Here is a 22,440-nt window from a genome sequence, read left to right on the forward strand (position 1 = left end):
TTTTTTTTTAATCCATGATTGAATTTTTTTTTGTAATCCATGATAGAATTTTTTGAAAATTTGTGATTTTTTTTTTTTAATCCATGATCGATTTTTTTGAAAATTTGTTTTTTTTTTTTTTAATCCATATTATTCAAAGAGAAAATGAGAGAGATGATGATTCTGAGGCTACCCTATCCCAGCCATATTATTCACATATCGAGTCCTAACAGCAACAGTGTAGGGATGAGCACGACAGTGCAAGTGAGCATGAAGGATGGACAATCTTCGGGGATTTTAGATTGAGAACACAACAAAACACTAACACTCAGGGATTTGGGAATAGTCAGACACCTGCTAATATCGATGATCGTTTTTAGATCGAATCAATGAATTGTTAAAAGAATTCAATCAATGGCACCAGCGTGACCAAGAAGAACAATAACGTCGTCTATCATTTTATTTTTAGATCATATGTTACTAATTTTATGCTTTATTGTAGTCCATGTATGTTGATATACTTATTCCATGATAATTCTATGTTTATCCTTTTATGTGCTGTAAATTAAATGCTGAATGACGGTTCATGCAGGGAAAGAACATATCAATATTCGCATATTCATTCAAAAACATGAAAATTCTTAATGGAGTACCCTCATTTCTTATTGAATTCCTAAAAAACAATATTTATAATGAATTTTAATAATTTTTTCGGATTTTTTTTTAAGCTTTATTCTGACCGATTCACCCGATTCTCGATCTGGATCGCCGATTCGCGGATCCGAATAGGTTTTTTGGGAACCCGATCCGGGTCACCGATCCATTTTTTAAACCATTGGTTTTATCTATTCATTAACATGATCAAATTTTGAAGATGGTGCCTCTCATGAATTTATTTTATGATGTAAATAAGGGTGTGGTTTGCACGTGGCCAAGGCACCCAACAATAAAAATTAGGGCACCTTCAAATAGTATCGAAATATGTTGCTTCAATATAAAAAAACTTTATAATGACATGAAAATTTTCATCTCTAATTATAAATTTTAAAGTTAAAAAATAGGTAGATGGAGTAGATCTTTGAACACTTGAAAATCTTGAAAATTAACGGTCTAGATAATATATTACAAAATGCACTATTTTCAAGACTTGAAATCTATTTTTTCTCAAACCGAGTCTCGGCCAGCCGCCCTGGCCATGCCCCCATTTTTTAAATATTTTTTGCATTATTTTCTTTTTATTTTACCTGGCACGGCCCGGCCCAGTCCTCAGAGAAATATGGCCAGGCTAATGCTAAGGTTGGCCCGGCTCAAGAACAGCCTATGGCCAGCCTTTTCCAATACAAAGAAAAAAGTCTACATTTAAAAAATTGGGGTCAAACAAATGGCCCTAACGTAATTTAAAAAAAATATTTCATCATGTAACTATAGAACCATTGCATGCAATCACTCTCCTTCATGTAACCATAGTATAGATCGTCAATCCCTAGATTTTTTGGATCCAAAATCCATCATATAAATAGATGAGTCGGCTGATTCATAGAAACCTTATCCATTAAAATTTGTTGATATGCTCTTGTTAGGAACATGTTTGATTTATACCTAGCTTGTACCCTATTGTCTCTTTATCCCCAATGAAGACTCGCACTACGCATTAAAAATAGAGGTAAATATCAACAAATTAAAAACATAGATTCAGTTTAAGGAAAGGGAGGTGGGGGAATGAGAGAGATCATGTATTTGAATTGGAAAAAATAATTAAAATGTGCTTAAAATTATTTCAACTATTTAAGAATTACCCATTTATACATGATTAGTCCTTCCTAGATTTTTTCAAGTCAAATAATGTAAAGGTAAATTGGTCAATAGTTATTCTCCTCCTAGGTGCTTTTTAATACATCTCCCCATTTAAGTTAGGAGAGGAAATTGATACGCATTATCCCCATTTTAAGTGGCACGTATAGCATGATCTTGCAGGAGTGTACTGTACAATAGCTCTATTGGGAACAATGGCTATTTGGAAAAAAACAATGTGAGTTCAAGTTTTGGGATCCATCTAAAAGTATCACTAGATGATTACTATCAAAGAAAATATTCGGATTATGACTGCTTGTAAATCTAGATTTTCCCTCTGATTATTGGACAGCTCCGGTGTAATTTTTGAAATGTCACTCTTTTTTAATATGTAGAGAGGGGTTTAATTTTTCTCTAATGTTGGTCCTTGGTTTTATTATATGGCCCAAATTGGAGATCTAGAAAATATTGAGAGCATTAATTTTGTCCAAGGGAATTTTGCTCAAGGGAATAGATGGACAGTATACTCCTATAATAGCAGGAAATCTTTTAGCAAAGTTTATGAGACATCATTCGAACTTCAAAGCTTCGGCGTTCGGAGTATTCCGTGGCCTTACTGCCAAATTTATATCTGGTCGGAGCTCTTCTCTTTCTGAATCCTTTAATTGCAATTATTTACCCTTGAACTCTCCCCTTCACAATTCACATATTCCCTGAAATCGAATGCTAGAGAGAGAGAGAGAGAGAGAGAGAGAGAGAGAGAATGGAGAACATGTGCTGAGTTGAATCTCTTTTCTCCAATTGATCGTAATGGCGATTGCAGGCGATGAATCGGGAAGCCATAGCCATAGGCAATCGGAGGGGGCCTTACATTACTTGGCCAAGTGCGTGCTCAAAGGAAGTGTCGTCCTTCAAGCTGTTCATGGCCATATGCGCTCCCCTTCCTCCTTTGATGTAATTTTTGGCAAGGTATTATATACTCTTTCTCGTCTTTCTCCATCTCTATCTGTCTTTCAATTCCCCCATCTCTCTCCCTCTCTCTTAATCATTTCTTTGTGTGTAATATCCATTTCAAAGTGTTATTTTATTTAAATATATTTCCTTCTTCAGGAAACATCAATCGAGTTGGTAGTGGTTAGCGAAGATGGGGTTGTACAGTCTGTTTGTGAACAGACAGTTTTTGGCACCATAAAAGACCTTGCTGTTCTTCGATGGAATGCGAACTGTCGTGCACCAATACTGCAGGTGTCTTTCGTGGAAAATGAAATGTTTTTTAACCACAATTCTGTTTAAAAGTTAGCTTTGATTGTCTAACATGAATTTTCTTTGTGTGTTGTTTTTGCTTAGTTTGTGTTTTTCTGTGAATGATATTCGGTCCAATGTGCTGTTTAATTTCTTTAATTAATGCAGACATACGGGAAAGATCTGTTAGTTGTTCTCTCTGATTCTGGGAAGCTTTCTTTCTTGTCATTCAGCATTGAGATGCACAGGTTCTGCCCATCTTCTTTTTTCTTTTTCTTTTTCCCATGGAATGTATAAATTTTGCCTCTCTTTGTCATAAAAAAATAATAGGAAGGAAGTAACGGGAAAGATAACAAGGAAGGGTAGATAAGAAAGAAAACACCAAAAAACAAGAAAAGAACAGCAAATTAGTATGAAATAATCTTCATTTTTTTTTTTTTTTTGATAAATTCATTAAAGAACAGTGCATTTGTGCGAACTCTGTTACATTTGTTGTTTCTCTGAGATTGATGATCGATATAGACATCAGAACGGGCCATAAAATGTATTGGGTGTTATGTGATAGTAACTTCAATCCCTATAAGTAGTTCCACCAACACTAACGACTTCACTGGACCTATATAAACGCCATTCTTCATTATGCTACATTTACCCTTTGCTCCAAACTTTTTTGGCAATGGAAATAAAATGTTGGAACTGAGACCTTTTCATTGGATGCTTCTCAAAGCATCTGTTCGTCCACCAGTAGCTGAACTGAGACCTTTTCAATGGATGCTTCTCAAAGCAGCTGTTCGTCCACCAGTAGCTGTTATGATTCTGTACCATTATTTTAGTTGGGCTAAATCCTTCGTGGAAATCCTCCTCCGTCCATAGCCTTACTTAAAACCAGGAAAAGAAAGTCTTCAGACACTATGCTAAGGAGGAAACAGGGAAAGGTTTTACACTAAATTCAATAAATAGAGAAGCCATAACATGCATTTCTTTGGTGTTTTAACTTGGTCCTTATTTCCTCAGTCTGAGCAGTTCTAAACTATTTAATAACTATTAATTGTAGGTTCTTTCCAGTGGCCCATTCCCAACTTTCAGAACCAGGAAATTCAAGATATCAATTGGGAAGGATGCTGGCTGTTGATTCCCTGTAAGTTTCAAATGTACAAGAGGCTTTTTTAAGTAAATAATGTTAAAATTTCTTTGCCCAAATGGGTCTTTGTATTTATTTATTTTCAATGATAAATTAAATACAGCTGGTTGAGACATGCATTGGCGTATACTCCTTCTTGGGAATATGCTCACTTGAATATGCTGACTTATAGTTAATTACATATTCTAAACTTGTGCTCTGGATGTGATTATGCCTCTTGATATCAGTTAATTACATATTGTACTCTTGTGCTCTGGATGTGATTATGCCTCTTGATATCAATTCCTGGTGCTTGTTATTTGTCACCCTGCTGGGCTCACTGAACTTTTGTTAGTCAATTGTGTTGATGTACCCCTTAGCATTATTATATGCATTATTTTATTTACTGGTCTTTTTGCATTAACGCAATATTTTATTGTTTGAACAATCATCTGAATCAAGGGAAATTTGCCATTCGGATGATCTCATGGTATCAGATTAGCCAGCATCTCTGGAGATGTTTGCAAGCATGAAGAGGCCAAACCATGTTACTGGACACTGGGGGCCAAACCACGTAACTGGTGATTTTCAAGAAGACCGTTTAGGGTTTATATTTTGACCTCATCTTTGGATTTTTCATATGAGGTACAGAAACAACTTCATGTGAACCAAGGATATTTTGTGTGTGGGAGGCTGGTTATAGATTGGGCTTTCTAAACTGATGAGTTAGTGGATACCTAGTAAAGATATGAATAGCATGGTACTTTATAATTTAAAACTAGAAAAATTTCTCATTATGTTCGTTGGCTTTTTTTGGTGTATATGATGAGGTGTTGGGTTTATGAGGGAGGCACATATTAAATGGGCTGGAAGCATAGACTTAATATGAAAAGAAAATAATCAAAAGAGGAAAATGTGAAATAAGTAAGGCATTTGCAATAAGCAAACTGAGGCTCTTTTAAGAAAATAATAAGAAAGGTAATGCACCCTACAAGAAAAAGAGATCTTGGATGCTCCTAAGATTACATCTTTACGTAACTTCTTCTGTTTAACAAGGATGGGTTTACATCGGATGTGGGATTAAAACTGCGCACTACCTTGTCTCAATCACAAGTTCTTATTGCATCTTTTCAGATATTAACTGCTCATGTTTGTGTGTGTAACAAGGATGGGTTTACATCATATGTGGGATTACTAACTTGACTCAATCACAAGTTCTTATTGCATCTTTTGAGATATTAACTGCTTGCGTTTTTGTGTGGCAAGATCGAACCATAACCTATTTTTTGATATAGAACTCATTCGTCTCTTTTATCAGTTGCCTCTTTCCACCATGACCTTTTTACAATTGGATGCCTATCTGATATTAAAACTTTTGATGGATGCCTATCTGCTAGTAAAACTTTAGGTGGATGAGATACTCAAAAATCCCATTGTTGTAAAGCCTGCATTCACTAATCTGTTTCTTTGGAAAGAATGATTGTATAAAAATGGCAATACTCTTCTTGGGGGTGACAAGAAAGAAAATATGCGGTATAATTTGACGCCAAAATCAATAACAATATGGATCCCTCCTTCGCTGCGGGCATAATATGGATGTGGATTGACTTTCTAGGGGACCAGTATGCTCCCAGTGTTGCCACGTGGGTCATATATTGACCAAGATTTTCATCTTGGTAAAACAACTTTGGAAGTGTACCATATTCTAGAAGATGGAACCCACAAGCAATTGCACAATTAGACTTTGGGGTCCGTTCAATTGTCGAATTTTGTCAAATGATTTTCTTTTTTTTACCTGTCATTGACCAATTTGCAATTTGATGAAGTGGTGTTCAATGATTTTGATTTAAATTGAAATTTCTTATCATGTGGTGCAATGGTGGTGGTGGTGTTAGTGTTGTGATGGTAGTTCTAGGCATTGGCGGTGGGGGCAGCATGATAGTGATGATGGTGGTGGAGTGGCGGTGGCGGTGGTGGTGGCGGTGGCAGTGGCGGCGGTGGTGGCGGTGGCAGTGGCGGTGGCGGTTGTGGCCAGGCTGTAGTGGTGGCAATGGTAGCAGTGCAATGGTGGTGGTGGTGTTGTTGTTAGTGGAGCGGCGATGGTGGTTGTGGAAGTGTGATCATGGTAGTGTGGTGGGGCAGTTGCTCTGTGTGTGTGTGCTTGTGCGCATAGGTGCCTGCCTGAGTGCGTTAGGGAGGGAGGGAGGGAAAACCAGCTGGAGTGGAGGGTGGAAAAACCACCTGGCGAGGTTTTGTCATGGATTGCAGCTGGGGCCCAAATTGCAATTGATTCCCAATTGCAATTTGGAAATCCAACATGCCTATAGGTCAAATTCTATTTGGCTGATTTGGAAATTTCGTCCTAATAACAATTTGGCCACAATTTGGTTGGAAACTAAATGGGCCCTTAAATATTGTTTTGGATGTTTCTTATTTGTGGATGCTAGTCTATCTCTGGGAGCTTATCTGTTTATTAAGGGGGAGCTTGGTCGTACAAAACTAAATTAGAAACATCAAAGTACTAAGTTCTTTTTGGCACTCAATGTTTTTACTGATTTTTGTGTGGCCTATGTGGTTTATGGTATTTAAGATTGATGTTAAGGGAGCTTATGATGTTCATAAGAACTGAAAGAGTCCAGTTTTATTTTCAAATTTCATGTTTTATAGTATATTAATATCAAAATTGTGCATGTTGCAGCTTGATGCAGCTTCATTTACTTGAAAATTCTCTCCTTAGAAGTTCTGTTTGTCTTACTCCTACATCTTATGGTCACCTGAGAGTGTGGTTCTTGTAGTAATATTATAATATTGCATTATTATAATACTATAATATTTTGTTTTTGTTTTTTCTCCGTTGACGAGGTTTAGCCGGGCTTTCAACCCACTGAAGATGACACGGGAACATATTACTGTTTAATAGGCTTATTGCTTTGACTGATATGCAATACTGCTTGAACCGGTTCCTTTGGTTTTTCTATGTAGGGGATTCCTATTTTCATTTGTTGATGCAGTATTCTATGATCCCTTCACATTCATTAATTGTTATTCTTGTGAGAAGTCCATTACATTATTTATGAGTCATTTCTATATAAGGCTCTGATTTTTGCAATATTTACAGTGGCTCTTTTGTTGCGGTTGCTGCATATGAAGGGCAGATTGCTTTGTTTTCTGTGTCAAAATCAGCTGGGAAGAAAATTGTTAATGAGGTTCAACAGTCTATCCATAGTTTATCTTTTGCATTACTATCTTCTATTGTTCGAAACCTGCACATAAGTGCTATTTGTGGATTATTCTGTAAATAATGCTTCTTAACCTTCTCTTCTGGGCAATGCTTTTAACTTTCGAGACTAAAAATTATATTGAACTGCCATTTTACTTGCTGTCTAGATCTGAAATCTATCCTTATATCTTTATTCCAGAAAGTTTTGTATCCACCAGAAGAGGGGGAACCGGAAATGGGAATGGAGTTGGAGAGATTGAATGTGTTTGGAGCGATCTGGAGCATGTGTTTCATCTCATATGATTCAGCACAATCTAGGGGATGCTACAGTCCTGTGCTGGCTGTGCTTCGGCATAGGCAAGTAAGCTTTATGTTTTGTTCTCTAAGATGGTGAAGGAATCTTGTGCCTTGGAACTGGATATTTCCTTACCTTATTATGTTGCTTGTCCTAAATGCATATGGAATCTGGAACAACCATGGGCCACTTGGTCATCATCACTTGTTGAAATTATGGAAAATGTTGTAGAGAGATTGGAGTATACCTTATTATGTTGCTTGTCCTAAATGCGTATTAGGAGACTATAAACCTTATGGAATCTGGAACAACCGTGGCCACTTGGTCATCATCGAAATTATGGAAAATGTTGTAGAGAGAGTGGAGCTCACTATCAGGGTCATGTAATGCTCTGGTGGACTCCATTCTCTCTTCGTCACCTTCCCTTTCAAAGGATTGTGAGTTGGGGATGGTTTTATGGTACACGGATTCCTCTGTTTGGGTCTTGTGCTCATGTTGGATATGAATCGACACAGATATTGACATGGATTCGTTTTGTTTATTGCACATTGAGTACATTTAGACTTTAATCATTATTTATTTTTGAGTGGACACCTTTGAACAATAGTTGTTGGAATCAGAAGCCATGGTTGGAGCATGGGATACATCCTAGAAACTCTCTAGGTTGGGAGCACATTCTGTGCAACTATTTAATTAATACACTAAATTTTTTAGAGAACTACAAATTCTATTCAAAATTAAAAAATCAACAATGCCACAAATACAGTAAAAATGGGCACAAAAAAGAGGCAATAAAAATCAACTATTTATTGAATATACTCTATTTAATTAAATAACCAATATTTCTAGATTCCTTTTGGGATGTAGTTTATGTAAAAATAATCCCGCAAATGCAATAAGAAAATATTATGATGAAGCACATCAGGATAACTGATTACATTAAAAGGTGCTTATTTTCTATTGACACAATGTGATTTATTTACAATTTCAAACTTTACAACCTCCGAAAGCATATCAAGCTGATTTATTTTGCAATTTTACACTTTACAACCTCCAAAAGCATGAGAGAGAGAGAGAGAGAGAGAGAGTATGATTGCAATTAAAATCCAAAATGCATCATTCTATTGGCTTCTTATTGCCCCTCAAACGGCTAGGAGCAAATGAATCATTTTATTGGCCTCTTATTGGCCCTTCAAGCGGCTATGAGCAATCCCTAAAAGTGGGGATCAAGATCCCAAAGTTTAAAAATTGGAATCCCATGGACCTATCCTAGAGGGTTAGAGCAAGGTCTCGGAGCATGAATGATACTTGGGTTGGGAGATCTCAATAACTATGATTTGAACTTCAAAAATGTGTATAAATTCAATCAGGAAGACCTGAAATATTATATTATCAAATGGGTGAGGTTTTGTATAAGCTGTCAACCTTATACTATTGAAGTAATGCGCACTTGAAAACTATGTTGAAAGAGCAGTTTCAGTGTTGAGAAGCTTTGCTATAACTTAAAAAACTGTTGTCACCCCCAATTATAAAATTCAAAACTTTTAAACTGATGCAGATCAAACATATCTATAAACACTCAATTTTTTTTGAAAATAGGCAGTCGAGATAATGTGTTACAAGATGCACTATTTACATGATTTAATTTTTTTTTTTTAGATTGAGATGATTAATTTGAGGGTTTTCTAGCATTGGAGGAACCTTTACTGATGGTTTCTTAAGGTGTGCCCTACTTTAATGGTATAAGGTGGACACCTTATATGAACTTTTTCCTTAGCAAATAATGCTGAATTTTATGTCATCTTTTTTGATATGGCATTATTGCTGAATATTGTTCTTCATGGAATGGGGAATCCAACCTCCTGATCCATGTTTGATACTTACACAAGTATCCGTGCCTGTGTAACATAGACAATGATCCAGTGGTCTATAGTTTTTCAATTGTCCATTGGATTATATTATAGTTCCCCGTTATAGCTTTTGTTTCTGTAACTCAATTTCTTTTCCTGACCTTTTTAAAACTTGGAACTTGGTAGCGCAGGAGGGGCCACTGCCACAACGAACTTCTGTTTCTTGAATTCAATATTAAGAAGCTTGAAGCGCATATCATATCTTGTTTCTCACAACATGCAGCTCTAGCTTTGAGCGTAGTGGATGTTCCTCACCTCCCTGGCTTTGCATTGTTGTTTAGGATGGGTGATGCTATCTTAGTGGATGCTAGAAATCCAGAACTTCCCCATTCTCTCCACAGGATAAATCTTACAATACTAACTGGAGTTACAGAGAGAAAAACAACTGATGAGTGTTCTGGAGCTCTTGAAGTTGACGATGAGAGAAGTTTCAATGTTGCTGCTAGTGCTTTATTGGAGTTGAGGGATTCTGCAATTGATGATGTTAAAGGAGAAGACCCCATGAGTATTGATGACGAAAGCAGCAAAATTCCCACTTGCTCCGGATTTATATGCTCATGGAGCTGGGAACCATGCAATTCGACAAACCCAAAGTTGATCTTCTCTTTGGATACTGGAGAATTATACATACTAGAAGTTAGTTACAATGATGAGCATGGTGTCAAAGTTAACTTTACGGACTGCCTTTACCAAAATCTGGCCTTCAAGACATTGCTATGGGTTAAGGGTGGATTTGTTGTGGCCCTTTTGGAGATTGGGGATGGATTAGTGATTAAGGTAGAGGATAGTGGATTAGTGTCTCGAAGCCCCATTCAGAATATTGCACCAATGTTAGATGTTGCAATAGTAGACTATCATAATGAGAAGCAGGATCAGATATTTGCTTGTTGTGGGGTGCACCCTGAAGGATCCCTAAGGATCATTCGAAATGGGGTGAGTGTAGAAAAGCTCTTGAGCACAGCCTCTGTCTATGAAGGTGTAACTGGCACATGGACCACACACATGTTTCAAGGTGATTCCTATCATTCTTTCCTTGTGCTATCATTTGTTGAGGAGACACGTGTGCTATCTGTGGGTTTAAGCTTCACTGATGTCACCGATGCAGTTGGCTTCCAAACTGACACTTGCACTTTGGGATGTGGACTTTTGGAAGATGGGGTTTTGGTACAAATATGTAGAAAGGGAGTGAGACTTTGTTCGCCAACAAAAGCTGCTCATCCTGAAGGTGTCCCTCTCTCTCACCCTGTTTGCACATCTTGGAGTCCAGAGAATTTGACAGTAAATTTGGGGGCAGTTGGTCATGGCTTGATAATTGTGGCCACCTCCAATCCTTGCTTCTTATATATGCTTTCAGCTAGGTCTTCTTCACCTTATTGTTACGAAATTTACGAGATTCAACGGCTGGGACTGCAGGCTGAAGTGTCCTGCATTTCAATTCCTCAAGAAGATGGACTTGAACATGTGACTACACCAGATTCTGTCATTGGTTCTGTAGATGAAGGCCAAATAGCTGGATTTCCCTCTGGTATTGAGATTGGTAAAACATGTGTTATTGGAACACATAAGCCTTCTGTTGAGCTTGTGTCTTTTGTTCCAAATGAAGGCTTCAGACTCCTTGCCATTGGAGCAATTTCACTAACAAATACAATGGGTAGTTCTATCAGTGGTTGCATACCCCAGGATGTTAGGCTTGTATATGTTGATCGCTATTATATTCTCTCAGGGTTAAGAAATGGAATGTTACTCCGGTTTGAGTGGCCTGTGATTTCCTCAACAAATCCATCAGAGCTACCCAATTTAAGCTCCTTGCTTCCTTGTACAGGCACATCTGATAGCCCTTTGTCAAAATCTACAGTGCCAATTTTTTATGAGCAATGTATTGGTGTTAATATGATGGAGAGGCCAGCTGAGAATTCCTTACCTATCCAGCTACAGTTGATTGCTGTACGTCGCATTGGCGTATCTCCTGTTATTCTGGTGCCTCTTTGTGAGTCTCTCCACGCAGATATAATTGCGTTGAGTGATAGGCCCTGGCTATTACAGACGGCAAGGCACAGTCAAAGGATTGCTTATACTTCGATTTCATTTCAACCTGCAACACATGCTACTCCTGTATGTCTGGATGATTGCCCCTCTGGTGTCTTGTTTGTTGCTGAAAACAGCCTACATTTGGTAAGTATTCTGGGCATGAATTTTTAATCATCTTGTGTTTCACCCCATTTGGCATCGTATAATTTGTTTCAAACTGCATATTTATTTCCAGAATGTTCATAGAAGGGTGGATAAAAGACAGAGTTATATTCAAACATTATCATGCATTTCGTTTCTTTCTTTTCTTTTTGAATTGTGATTTCAAGTTGTTCTTTTTTCTGCAATGGCTTGGACAGTTGGTTTTCATCAAATGCTTTGGACTGTTGTCAATTTGTAACATTTCACATTAATCTAGTTCCCAAATTGGTGGCCAAAACTTGTTGGAGGGTCATGTCTGTTCTTTGAGCCTGAATTTAACCATGGACACCCAGTTTTCTGTCGTTAAATGTTGGTGGCTCCCAATTTGTAGACTATAAAGGGAGGTTTTATTCTATTCCTCCTAGGAGGAATAAAGGCTATCGGTGTGGCACCCTGAATTGAGTTAAGAAATACGTTCTGTTGAGTTGTGCATTATGTTAGGGAACATTATTCATGTAAAACATTTTTGCAATTTGGATGACAGGTGGAAATGGTTCATACAAAGAGGCTGAATGTGCAGAAATTTGGCCTTGGAGGCACCCCAAGGAGGGTTCTATACCACAGTGAAAGCAGAACGCTGCAAGTATTGCGGACAGATTGCAATTATGGTTCTGGTATCAGTTCGGATATTTGTTGTGTGGATCCTCTAAGTGGCTCCGTACTTTCAGGATTTAAGTTTGACCCAGGCGAAACAGCAAAGTGCATGCAACTAATGAAACTGCGAAATGAACAAGTCTTAGTGGTCGGAACCAGCATTTCTTCAGGTCCTGCTATCATGCCTAATGGTGAAGCTGAAAGGTTATTTTCCTTCATGAATATTTCAAGGTTGCTTTTTGTATTTTGTGGTTTATCAATTTGTATCTTATTGATTTTTGGTAAGAGGACACCTGGTATTAGGAATTACATGTGCTATATATGACTGAAAGGACTTTTGAGCATGCATAATATATTCTAGGCATATAATGTATAGAAAATATTTTACATTATTTTTCCACTTCTATTGGGTTATATTTATTCTTGTAAGCCAATATTTTGCCACTGAAGATGCTGTCATATAATTATTATAGGTGGATACCATGTGCTTTCATTGTAGATTGATCATGGGTTAATGTCTGTTGACATTTTGGATCTCTCTCACTCTCTCTCTCTCTCTCTCTCTCTCTCTCTCTCTCTCTCACACACACACACACACACACACAACACACACACACACACATTTCTTCTGTGTGTTTTTAGTTCCTCTGATATTTTGCATCCACTGTATGACATTTACGCCCTTTTTCTGAATGTTCTATCAGGAATGCATGTTTTCATGTTGCACATTTTAGTTTTAACTATGTTTGTATTTCTTTTGTCAGCATTCGTGGACGTCTAATTGTATTTGGCCTAGACCATATGCAGCATTCAGATAGCAGTTCATTGGCCTCAGATTCTAAGTTGGGTTCATCTTCTCAACTTAGTTCCCCATTTCGTGAAATTGTTGGATATGCCACGGAACAATTGTCGTGTAGTAGTATATGTAGCAGCCCAGATGATGCTAGTGGCGATGGAGTGAAGCTTGAAGAATGTGAAGCCTGTAACTTGAGAGTGAAGTGGAGTTTTACATTACCAGGGGTTGTACTTGCTATCTGCCCTTATCTTGATCGTTACATCTTGGTATCTGCAGGCAATAATGTAAGATCTCTCTCTTATTTTCATGAAATCCATTTAGTTAGGTGGATAATACTTAATGCTTGCAGCTCTGTTGTTTATGGAATACAAATTTGTAGAATAAACCCTCAACCACTCTTTGGAAGATAAAAGAGGATGATTATGTATGGATGATTACATATATCTGTTTACTTTTATTTTAGTATTTATACTAAGTCATATTTCTTGTCTTTTTCTGTAGCTTTTTGTGTATGGTATTTTGAATGAAAACCCTCAACGCTTGAGAAGGTTTACTTCTGCAAGGACACGCTTCACAATCACCTGTATTACTGCCCATCTTAATAGAATCGCTGTCGGTGATTGTCGTGATGGCTTACTTTTTTATTCGTATCAAGAGGTTAATTCTAATGAACTCTTAAAAAAATCTAAGTTTTGTTTGTTATATCCATTAGTTATGTTGGTGTTTTTTCTTTCATGGATTGATCTTTACTGAGTCCAATCTTGTTATGAACCTGTTTGCTCAGGATCTCAGAAAATTAGAACAATTGTATTGTGATCCTGTTCAGAGGATAGTTGCAGACTGCAGTCTACTGGATTTGGACACTGGTGTTGTGTCAGACCGCAGGGGAAACATCTGTTTTCTTTCATGTGCAAATTATTCAGAAGGTAAAATAATTGGTATGGCTTGAAGGTTGTACGGTTGGTCCCCTTGTGAGAAGTTATTGACCATGCATGTAGTCATGTTAGTCATGCCTAATGAGGACTTTTCCACAAAGTTAATAATATTGAAGGCAATTGATTGCATGCCCAATATGAAGTTGGTCACTAAATTCAAACTTCTCTTATATATATATATATATATGGAAAATACTGAGATTAGCCCACTAGCTCATATGAACATATGAACTCAATCTGGGCCGATCGGACGGTCACGATCTTATTTCGTATTTTAATTTTAATTTTTTTCTACAAATCCAAATAACTTGAAATTTTAGGCGTCTATTCTTCTCATCAAAGCGCACCTAATAAAAATATTTAAAAAATATTTCACAAAAAATAAATAGGCCAAAATACCCCCAAAACATTTCAGGGGTATTTTAGTAAAAAAAAAATTTACAAATTATTTTTTTGATATTTTTATTAGATTCTCCTATTTTTGAAGAACACACGCCTAAAATTTTAACTTATTTGGATTCGTAGAAAAAAATTAAAATTCAAATACGAAAGGAGGTCGTGACCGTCAGATTAGCCTAGATTCAATCTGGGCCGTTGGGCTCGTATGTTCATATGAGCTAGTGGGCTAATCTCAGCATTTTCCTATATATATATATATATGGCAATTTTTGAGTATGTGGCATTGAATATCCACTTTACACATCAAGGTTTAAAAAAATGGATCGATGACTTGGATCGGCCACCCCAAAAACCGTATTAGATCGGTGGATCGGCAATCTAGATCAAAGAATTGGCCGGTTTTGGCCTCAAAAAATCTCTAAAGATAATGTTTTTTATAGTTTTGAAAAAAATTGGGGGTGTTACACTATGTACTTCCATTATTTGCAAAAATGCATAAATATTGAGACGTTGTTTCCCTATATGGACATCTGTATGATTATTAATTATAATATAAAATTATAATATATTATTAAATTGCATCAAAATGATTCAAAAAAATATTACAAAACACTTGCATATTAGAAGATTAAAGAAATAATACCCCTTATAAAGTGAAATTAATATCATATCAAGCATTTATTAATTCTCTTTACTCATCTAAAAGTATCACAATTAATTGGGAAAAAGCTATGATGATATTGATATAATTTATAATACAAATAGATTAATAAATAAAATACAAGATTTAATTATCAATGTATAATTATTAATTATAATATCATAATAATCATGATTAATATAATTATATAGTCCCACATCGCAGCTTTTTAGATGTAAATGTAGTATAAAGAGAGAACCCAATACCAGCGTAACAAGGTGCCATGCTGAAGGGGTATGTAGCATGTCTTGGTGAGTGGCACCAAGGTGCCACGTGTGAGGAGTATGTCACACGTGTTGGTGGGTTGGGCCAGTGATGATGAACATGACAATAGGTGTAAGAAGTACATACGTGGCAGCCTAGGGAATTTTTTCGGGAAATAAAAAGTTCAGTAATAGTGAGGAAATAAAAAATTCAATAATGATGAGCTCGAGAATAGGTTTAAGAAGTATGTACAGCGCCGCCACGTGTATAGAACATAAAAATTGAAAACTGTGAGAACCGGTTGAAACGTCTGGTTCACTATGATAGAACCAATATGGACCGGCGACCAGGCTGGTTCGGGGGAGACATGGCTGGATCCCAACATATTATAGGATCCAGATCGCCATCAACGATATCCAATCCGGATTGGGCGATTCCAATCTGGATCGATGATTTTTCAAGCCTTGTTTAACGTATTACACATGATGCCATTTACTGTTTTTTTTATAGTGTTTTTCATTTTCTTTGTATTATCATCTACTGTACATACTGAAACTATAATTCTTACCGTTGATTGATCTTGTGTCACAGATAATGTAAGCCCCGAGCGGAATTTGACAATAAGTTGTTCTTATTATGTGGGAGAAACCATTAGCAGCATTAGGAAGGTACCATTCATTTTCCTTATCTTTTATAATACTGCAGCATGTTTGGTTACTTGTGAGTGTTCTGACATGACCTATGGCGATATGTGGCAGGTACTCTCTTTTATAGTTCACTAGATGGCACTAAAGAGAGCCGGACCCAAGTCCTAGCATTTATTTCCTAAATATGATTAGAAAACATGGTCCTTCAACCCTATTCTTACACATCATGGTTCTGTATGCTCCTTTTGTGCTTCTTTAGCCTCTCTTATGTTGGTTGTTTCTTTGGGGTTGTGGCCTACATAACTAAATAGCCTCAATATTTTTGGGGTGTCCATCAGGTCGGATTGACTTGGGAACTCTTCTGGTCGACTCGACCTGGGTCTGAGTCCAGGACCCCAAACTTGACGCTGCAGGTTGGGTTTGGGTCTGTCCCATCAGGACCCAACCGCATCGGGCTTGACCCAATCATGACCTGACTTATTTACACCCCTACAAGATTTAAACCACCCTATGCAGTTACTGGATGGAACTTGAGCTGGTCCTTGCGCACTCACTTTTATGTGGACTTAGGACATGTCAAAGTATTCCATGTGTTTCTCTTTGAAGAAAGAATAGGCTTACCTTGTTCATCAATTGTTTTGGTTTCCTTTTTTTGGTACTTTGTTAATCTTATTCTTCAATATCGGTTGTTTATATGTACTGTTAATCTGCGACTTCTTTGGTTGCTTTCCATGCCGGAAATAGGTTTTTCTAGTGTAACTGTTGCCTACCATAAACAGGCAGCTGTTGCTCAGTTTGGGAGGGAATAACTTACATAATTTTCTTATCCTTCCCAATCGTGTTTCACGTGTCCTAAAAGTTTTACACACTTCTTGGAATATACACGATAATAGTTTCTGACAATAACTAAGATACATTTGGTTTGAACGAGTTCTTAACTTTCAAAAGGAATTACTTTCAATAGGTTAGAGTTTACTCCCTGTGATAACTAATGTTGTTATAACATTAAGGTGAGCATCTCAGAAGACTTATTCCTTTATATATTTCGCAGTTCTTACATGTTGAAATTACTTCCAAACTTAAATGTAATGGCTGCCTGAAATACCTGATAATTTTTTTGCGTAAGGTTTGGATCATCTTTGTTTGGAAAGGGAATCTTTCTTGTTGCTATATATTCTGCTACGCGCATGGTAAGTAATTCCTTTTCTATGTGCCTTTAAGAAAATTATTTGTTCTTTTGTAGGGATCATTTTCTTATAGAAATTCTGGAGACGGAATACTTAAGGGCAGCAGAATTATTGACCCTCTTCTTGATTGTGCGGATAGTCACATTGTCGCAAGTACCCTCTTAGGGAGTGTGGTGATCTTCATTCGCATCTCTAGGTATTATTTATTCACCCATAATCCCTATCAGAGTGCTCCAAAGTATTTTAAATGGCATAATGATGGCATTGCATTCATTATGAACAACGACTTTGTTATCTGACATTCTAAATGCCAGAAAACATTATTCCCTTGTTTATTATAATTTAGTGTTATCACTCTACTTGACTGTTTATACTACATATTAATAACCAATATCAGATTAATATAATTTAGTTTAACTGATTAAGGTTTATGTCAAGTTTAGTGCACTAAAGAATGGCCTTTAAATCAAATGTGATTTTTAAAACCATTTTATTGACATGTGCTTAATCTCAGTTTTTCGAGTATGCATTTTATTTTTCAATGGTGAATATGCAGGGAAGAATACGATCTGTTAGATGCTGTACAAGCTAGACTAGCTGTTCACCCATTGACTGCTCCAATATTAGGAAATAACCATGATGATTTCCGTGGCCGTGGATCCCCGGTAAGTCAATTTATATGACTGTATTGCAGTACTTAGAACTTCCCTGATTTTATATGTCCACAAATAGTAATGGGATAACATAAAATATTGCAGTACTTAGAACTTCCCTGATTTTATATGTCCACAAATAGTAATGGGATAACATAAAATATTGCTTGATGTTCTTTGTAACATTTAAGAGTTTATATAGCTGTTTCATAACTATTACGAGAGTATTATATTCTTTCGATGAATATATTTCTACGATCATCCGTCCATTGTTCCTTCAGCCCCCGGTCCTGCCGGATAGTGTGCTTCCTAAGGCGGATCCATCCGACTGGCTCTTTCCGGTCGGTCCGGCCCAATCAACACCGTTGGAATCTACAGTTTTCTATGTGAATTTGGCAGTTTTTCCTACTATTTGGATTGGAAGGAGGGCTGGCTGTCGCATAATACTTTCGATGAATGTATTTATCCTGGGAAGTGGGAATTCATCCAAGACATACAGTGATTCTCTAGGAACTCACTGGATTGAAAATTCATATTGATACATCAACCATCAGAAGATATTTTCTCATAGTATCCATCTGATACTTGTGGAGTTGATCCCTTATTTCACATTAAGCACTACATAGTGATAAAGCAGTCAACTTTCGGGTTGTTTATATTGTTCTCATTTGTTAGCTTTCTTTGGGATTTTAGGTCATTGCACATGTCTGCCTGTCTCCATATAGGCTCTTTTGCCTAGTGAACATCATGTTAAGAGGGTAGGGCACACAATCCACTAGGACTTCCGACTTATAAAGCTGATTTTGGATATGCTTGAGTGTGCTCGCACGCGTGTGAGTGTGTGTGTGAATGATGAGGTATGCCCAATGGGTGCCTATCATGTATGCCCAGCGGCCTTGATTAATAGTTAATTGGTTTGAAAATGCTTTTTCCATGTAATTCGGGTGCACACAACGTAATAAAGAAATAACCAACCAAAATACCCTTGAACCTTTATGGGTATTTTGGTCATTTGTTTTTATTTGAATTCTTTTTATTTTTATTGGGTGTGCCTTGCTTTGATGCAGGGATGCTGCCAATTTCATGGAAAGAAAAAATTAAAAAAATAAAACAAAAACAATTCCTGGCCGTCCAACTGGCCAAGATTAAATCTGTGATGTGGGCGTATACTGTTCTGTCAGCATGTTAGTGTACAGCTATGAGATCTTTTGTGCAGGTGTATAATGTGTGTGTGCGCAAAATACCTGCTTTAGCCTATAGGCTCAATGGCAGAAGTTCGGGACCCCACCATTTTCTGTGTTAGGAACATGAGCCAGCTTTTAAGGATGGTCCTCAACGCCATATGAAGAAAAAGAGTTTGAGCACATCTAACCGTAGATCGAACATGAACCAAAATAGATGGGTCATTATGCACCATATAAGCCCTCTTCAAAGGACCATTTTTAAGTTTTTTTCTTTTTTGAAATTTTTTCAAATGGGGCATTCGTGTCCTAAAGGATGGGGGGGTTGTGGGGAGGGAGTTGTTTGGGGTGGTGTGGGGTTGGTGAGCTTGTACATTGTAGGGCCTATAGGCTAAATCAAGTATTTCAACAAAAAATTATATAAGTTGCAACCTTATATTATTGAAGTAAGGTGCACATAAAAAATCCTCTAGAAGGAAGTATTCTAATGTTAGAGAACCTTCCAATTGATCATCTCTATTTCGAGATGCATGGATATGAAGAAAAAAACAGAATTCAAGTCTTTAAAATAGTGCATCTCGTAACAAATTATCTAGACCGTCTATTTTTAAGATTTTGAAGTGTTTATAGATCTACTGGATCTATACCATTTTTAAATTTAAATCTCATAACTAGGTATTAAAATAGATTTTAAAACCATTATAATGTTTTTCATACCGAAACACCTGTGAGCAAATTCTTGAGGTGCACCTTACTTCTACAGTATAAGGAGGGCACCCATATATATATATATGTGTGTGTGTGTGTGTGTGTGTGGGGAGTGATTTTTACCACACACACACACGCACATATATGCTAAGATATATATGTATATAGGTGCCCTCCTTTACCATTTGGTTAGATGCTAAGATCTAGGACTTAGGAGGATTTTTTCCTTAACCAAACTTTCTAGATGTCTTTGCTATCATTTGATGAACAACTCTAAAAATTAAAAAATTGATTTTGAGTTCTTAAAAGCCTGGATTTTAAAATTCAGCAAATGGAAGGTCAAGATTCATTGTTGGAGGGGGGGGCGCTCATTATGACCATATGTAAGGTGAAATTTGATTTTATTTTTTTGGAATCAATTATTGGAATTAAGAGAGTGCTTATGCAAAATTTGGGGTCATAAAAATGCCACAAATATGATTTTATAAAAGTGTGGTTTCATTATGTTACAATGAGATAGTGACGTGAAATCATTGCTAATCAGAAATTACTCATATGCAAATAAAAAGAAACCAAGGTCAATTAAACTAAACAAAAAAGAGATGATTTGAAATACCTTGCCTATTCAGCTACATCTTTGCCCTATAGAGAAGTGCATGAATTAAAATTCTTTGATATTTGTGTTTTGTATCTACATGAGGGACATTTGTCCTTTTATTCATTGCCATGGTACCCTTAGATATGTAATTCTAGAGAAAAATGGGGTAACTAATTCCTGCATTGAAATATAAATATATGGTTCTTGGAAGCCTAATGAACTCTGTAGATGCTTTATACTGTTGAAATTCTTGGCTCTAGATCTTCTTCATTTTTTCCCCTTAATTGGTGATTAATTCTTTTTTTTAATATATAAAACAAATTCATGTCATTTTAAAAGAAAATTAAGAAACTAATGCAATTTGTTCTTGAATAAAGGCAAGTATGTTGGCATGAAATCCTGGAGTTACTGCAGCATTTGCTAAATTATCGATTGCCTCTCGAGGATTATGGTTTTAAGTTTACAGTGCAATAATTTGATTATGAATTGCCAATCCCCAGTGATAGCATAGAATCACAAGCTTAACCTCTCTTTTTGTGTTCTATTTTATGACATGTTATATATGTGTCTCCATTATTTCAATGACTTACTTTATTCATAACAAGTTGGGAATCTTCAAAGGCTTGATCCTGCAAGTAAAATTGGTTGCAGGTTGGGGTTCCTAAGATACTTGATGGGGACATGCTAGCACAATTCTTGGAGCTCACAAGTCTTCAACAGAAGGCTATATTGGCATCTGAAATGCCAAATCCAGTCGGTACAAGCTCCAAGTGCTCTCTCCCTGTAGATCAGGTACTAAGACTTCTCGAACGAATCCACAATGCTCTCAACTAAGTCTATCGTACCATCTCTTTATCGACTTCTTCATGGTGGTTATGGCCATCATCTGTATATGCCATTCCATCAAAATGGCAAGTGCCAGAATGCACCATTGCATGCCCATTTATGTGCATGTGCATATACGATAGTTGATTGAGCTCCCAGTTTGTCCTCCACGTCATCTTTTCAAGATGGGCATCATCGATCTATACTGCTCTCTCAATATGGAATATGACAAAATGAATTCATTCATGCTCATGTAACATTATGTGCATATGTATGCACATGTGTGCATGGTTGTATGAGCTGTAACAAACAGAGGCCATGAAAGAGGTACTGGCTTGAGCATAGTTTTTATGCTCTTCCCGATTGTATGCTAAGTGATAATATTGTTCCAATTTTCGGGCTTTGTGTTTGATAAAATGCCCATGTATGAATAATCTCAGTTATTTGTTTGTAACTTAATATATAATTAAAATTTGTAATGAGAATAAGAAACCAAAGTGATAAGAGTGGTGAGTTTCACACAGGAATTTCACCATGGCTCAACCAAGTATGGTGGGAGTTTGTGTTAGTTTTTCAGAATAGAGATGTGCTAGTTTGGTGTTTTATATTGAAGTAGAAGGTCCTTCATACAAGAAACACGACAACAATATAACGGTTATTATGCTGGTTCTTAAACTCAAAAAGAGGTTGGGCGAGCTCCAATTATGGGCTTTCTTTCATTGGTTCTATTAATTCAGACTATGTCACGCATGTTGTGCCTTTAAAAATTCGAAGTTTTCTGGTTTTCCCAACAATCTTGTTGTATCTTTGTTTCCTTGGGAGCTTTAAGGACCATGGTTCCGTCGTCCTCAGGCTAGAAGCAATGGTTATTTTTGTCAGTAACACATGTAAATAGAATACAGTGAATAAGTTTGTATCAGTGAGCTGTTAATACTTTGTCCAAGAGAAGGACAAAAAATCCTTTGACCCAAAAACAGGATTACCTCATTGTGAAGTCATTAAGTGGAAACTGTTCGCAATGAGAAGGAACTAAGAATGTATGTATTCAAATCTAGCTTGGTGGCAGTTTGGTATTCGAAAAACCTTTTCAATTGAGGTCACATTTTCAATGCTGAACTTGTGCTACTGAGGGCGAATGCTTTGGAGGGGGAGGACAATCATTCCAAAAAGGTTTTTTAATAATAACATCATCATCATTCCAAAAAGATTTTCAAATAATAATTTGTA

The 22,440-nt window shown here is 36.7% G+C and overlaps 1 protein-coding gene across 5 annotated transcripts; it reads left to right on the forward strand.

The window, feature by feature from the left end:
* The first annotated feature begins 2,352 nt into the window (after positions 1-2,352).
* LOC18429452 (Cleavage and polyadenylation specificity factor (CPSF) A subunit protein) lies at positions 2,353-21,705 on the forward strand. 5 transcript variants are annotated; one of them, XM_020664266.2, is made up of 15 exons: positions 2,353-2,739; positions 2,881-3,015; positions 3,181-3,260; positions 4,067-4,150; positions 7,251-7,338; positions 7,552-7,713; positions 9,684-11,729; positions 12,271-12,584; positions 13,145-13,460; positions 13,678-13,833; positions 13,961-14,102; positions 16,006-16,082; positions 17,305-17,444; positions 17,805-17,913; positions 21,040-21,705. In XM_020664266.2, exons 1-15 carry the CDS (start codon positions 2,581-2,583, stop codon positions 21,220-21,222), a joined length of 4,191 nt encoding a protein of 1,396 aa, XP_020519925.1. In that variant the 5' UTR covers positions 2,353-2,580; the 3' UTR covers positions 21,223-21,705. The 5 variants fall into 5 exon arrangements, with proteins under 5 accessions (XP_020519925.1, XP_011621584.1, XP_088717589.1 ...); XM_011623282.3 differs by having other exon boundaries at positions 7,552-7,709; positions 9,689-11,729; XM_088861463.1 differs by having other exon boundaries at positions 2,354-2,739; positions 9,689-11,729.
* The last annotated feature ends 735 nt before the right edge of the window (positions 21,706-22,440 follow it).

The sequence above is a fragment of the Amborella trichopoda genome, chromosome 3 (assembly GCF_054954075.1).
Source record: "Amborella trichopoda isolate Santa Cruz 75 chromosome 3, AtrichopodaSantaCruz75HAP2 v2.0, whole genome shotgun sequence".
Classification (NCBI taxonomy): domain Eukaryota; kingdom Viridiplantae; phylum Streptophyta; class Magnoliopsida; order Amborellales; family Amborellaceae; genus Amborella; species Amborella trichopoda.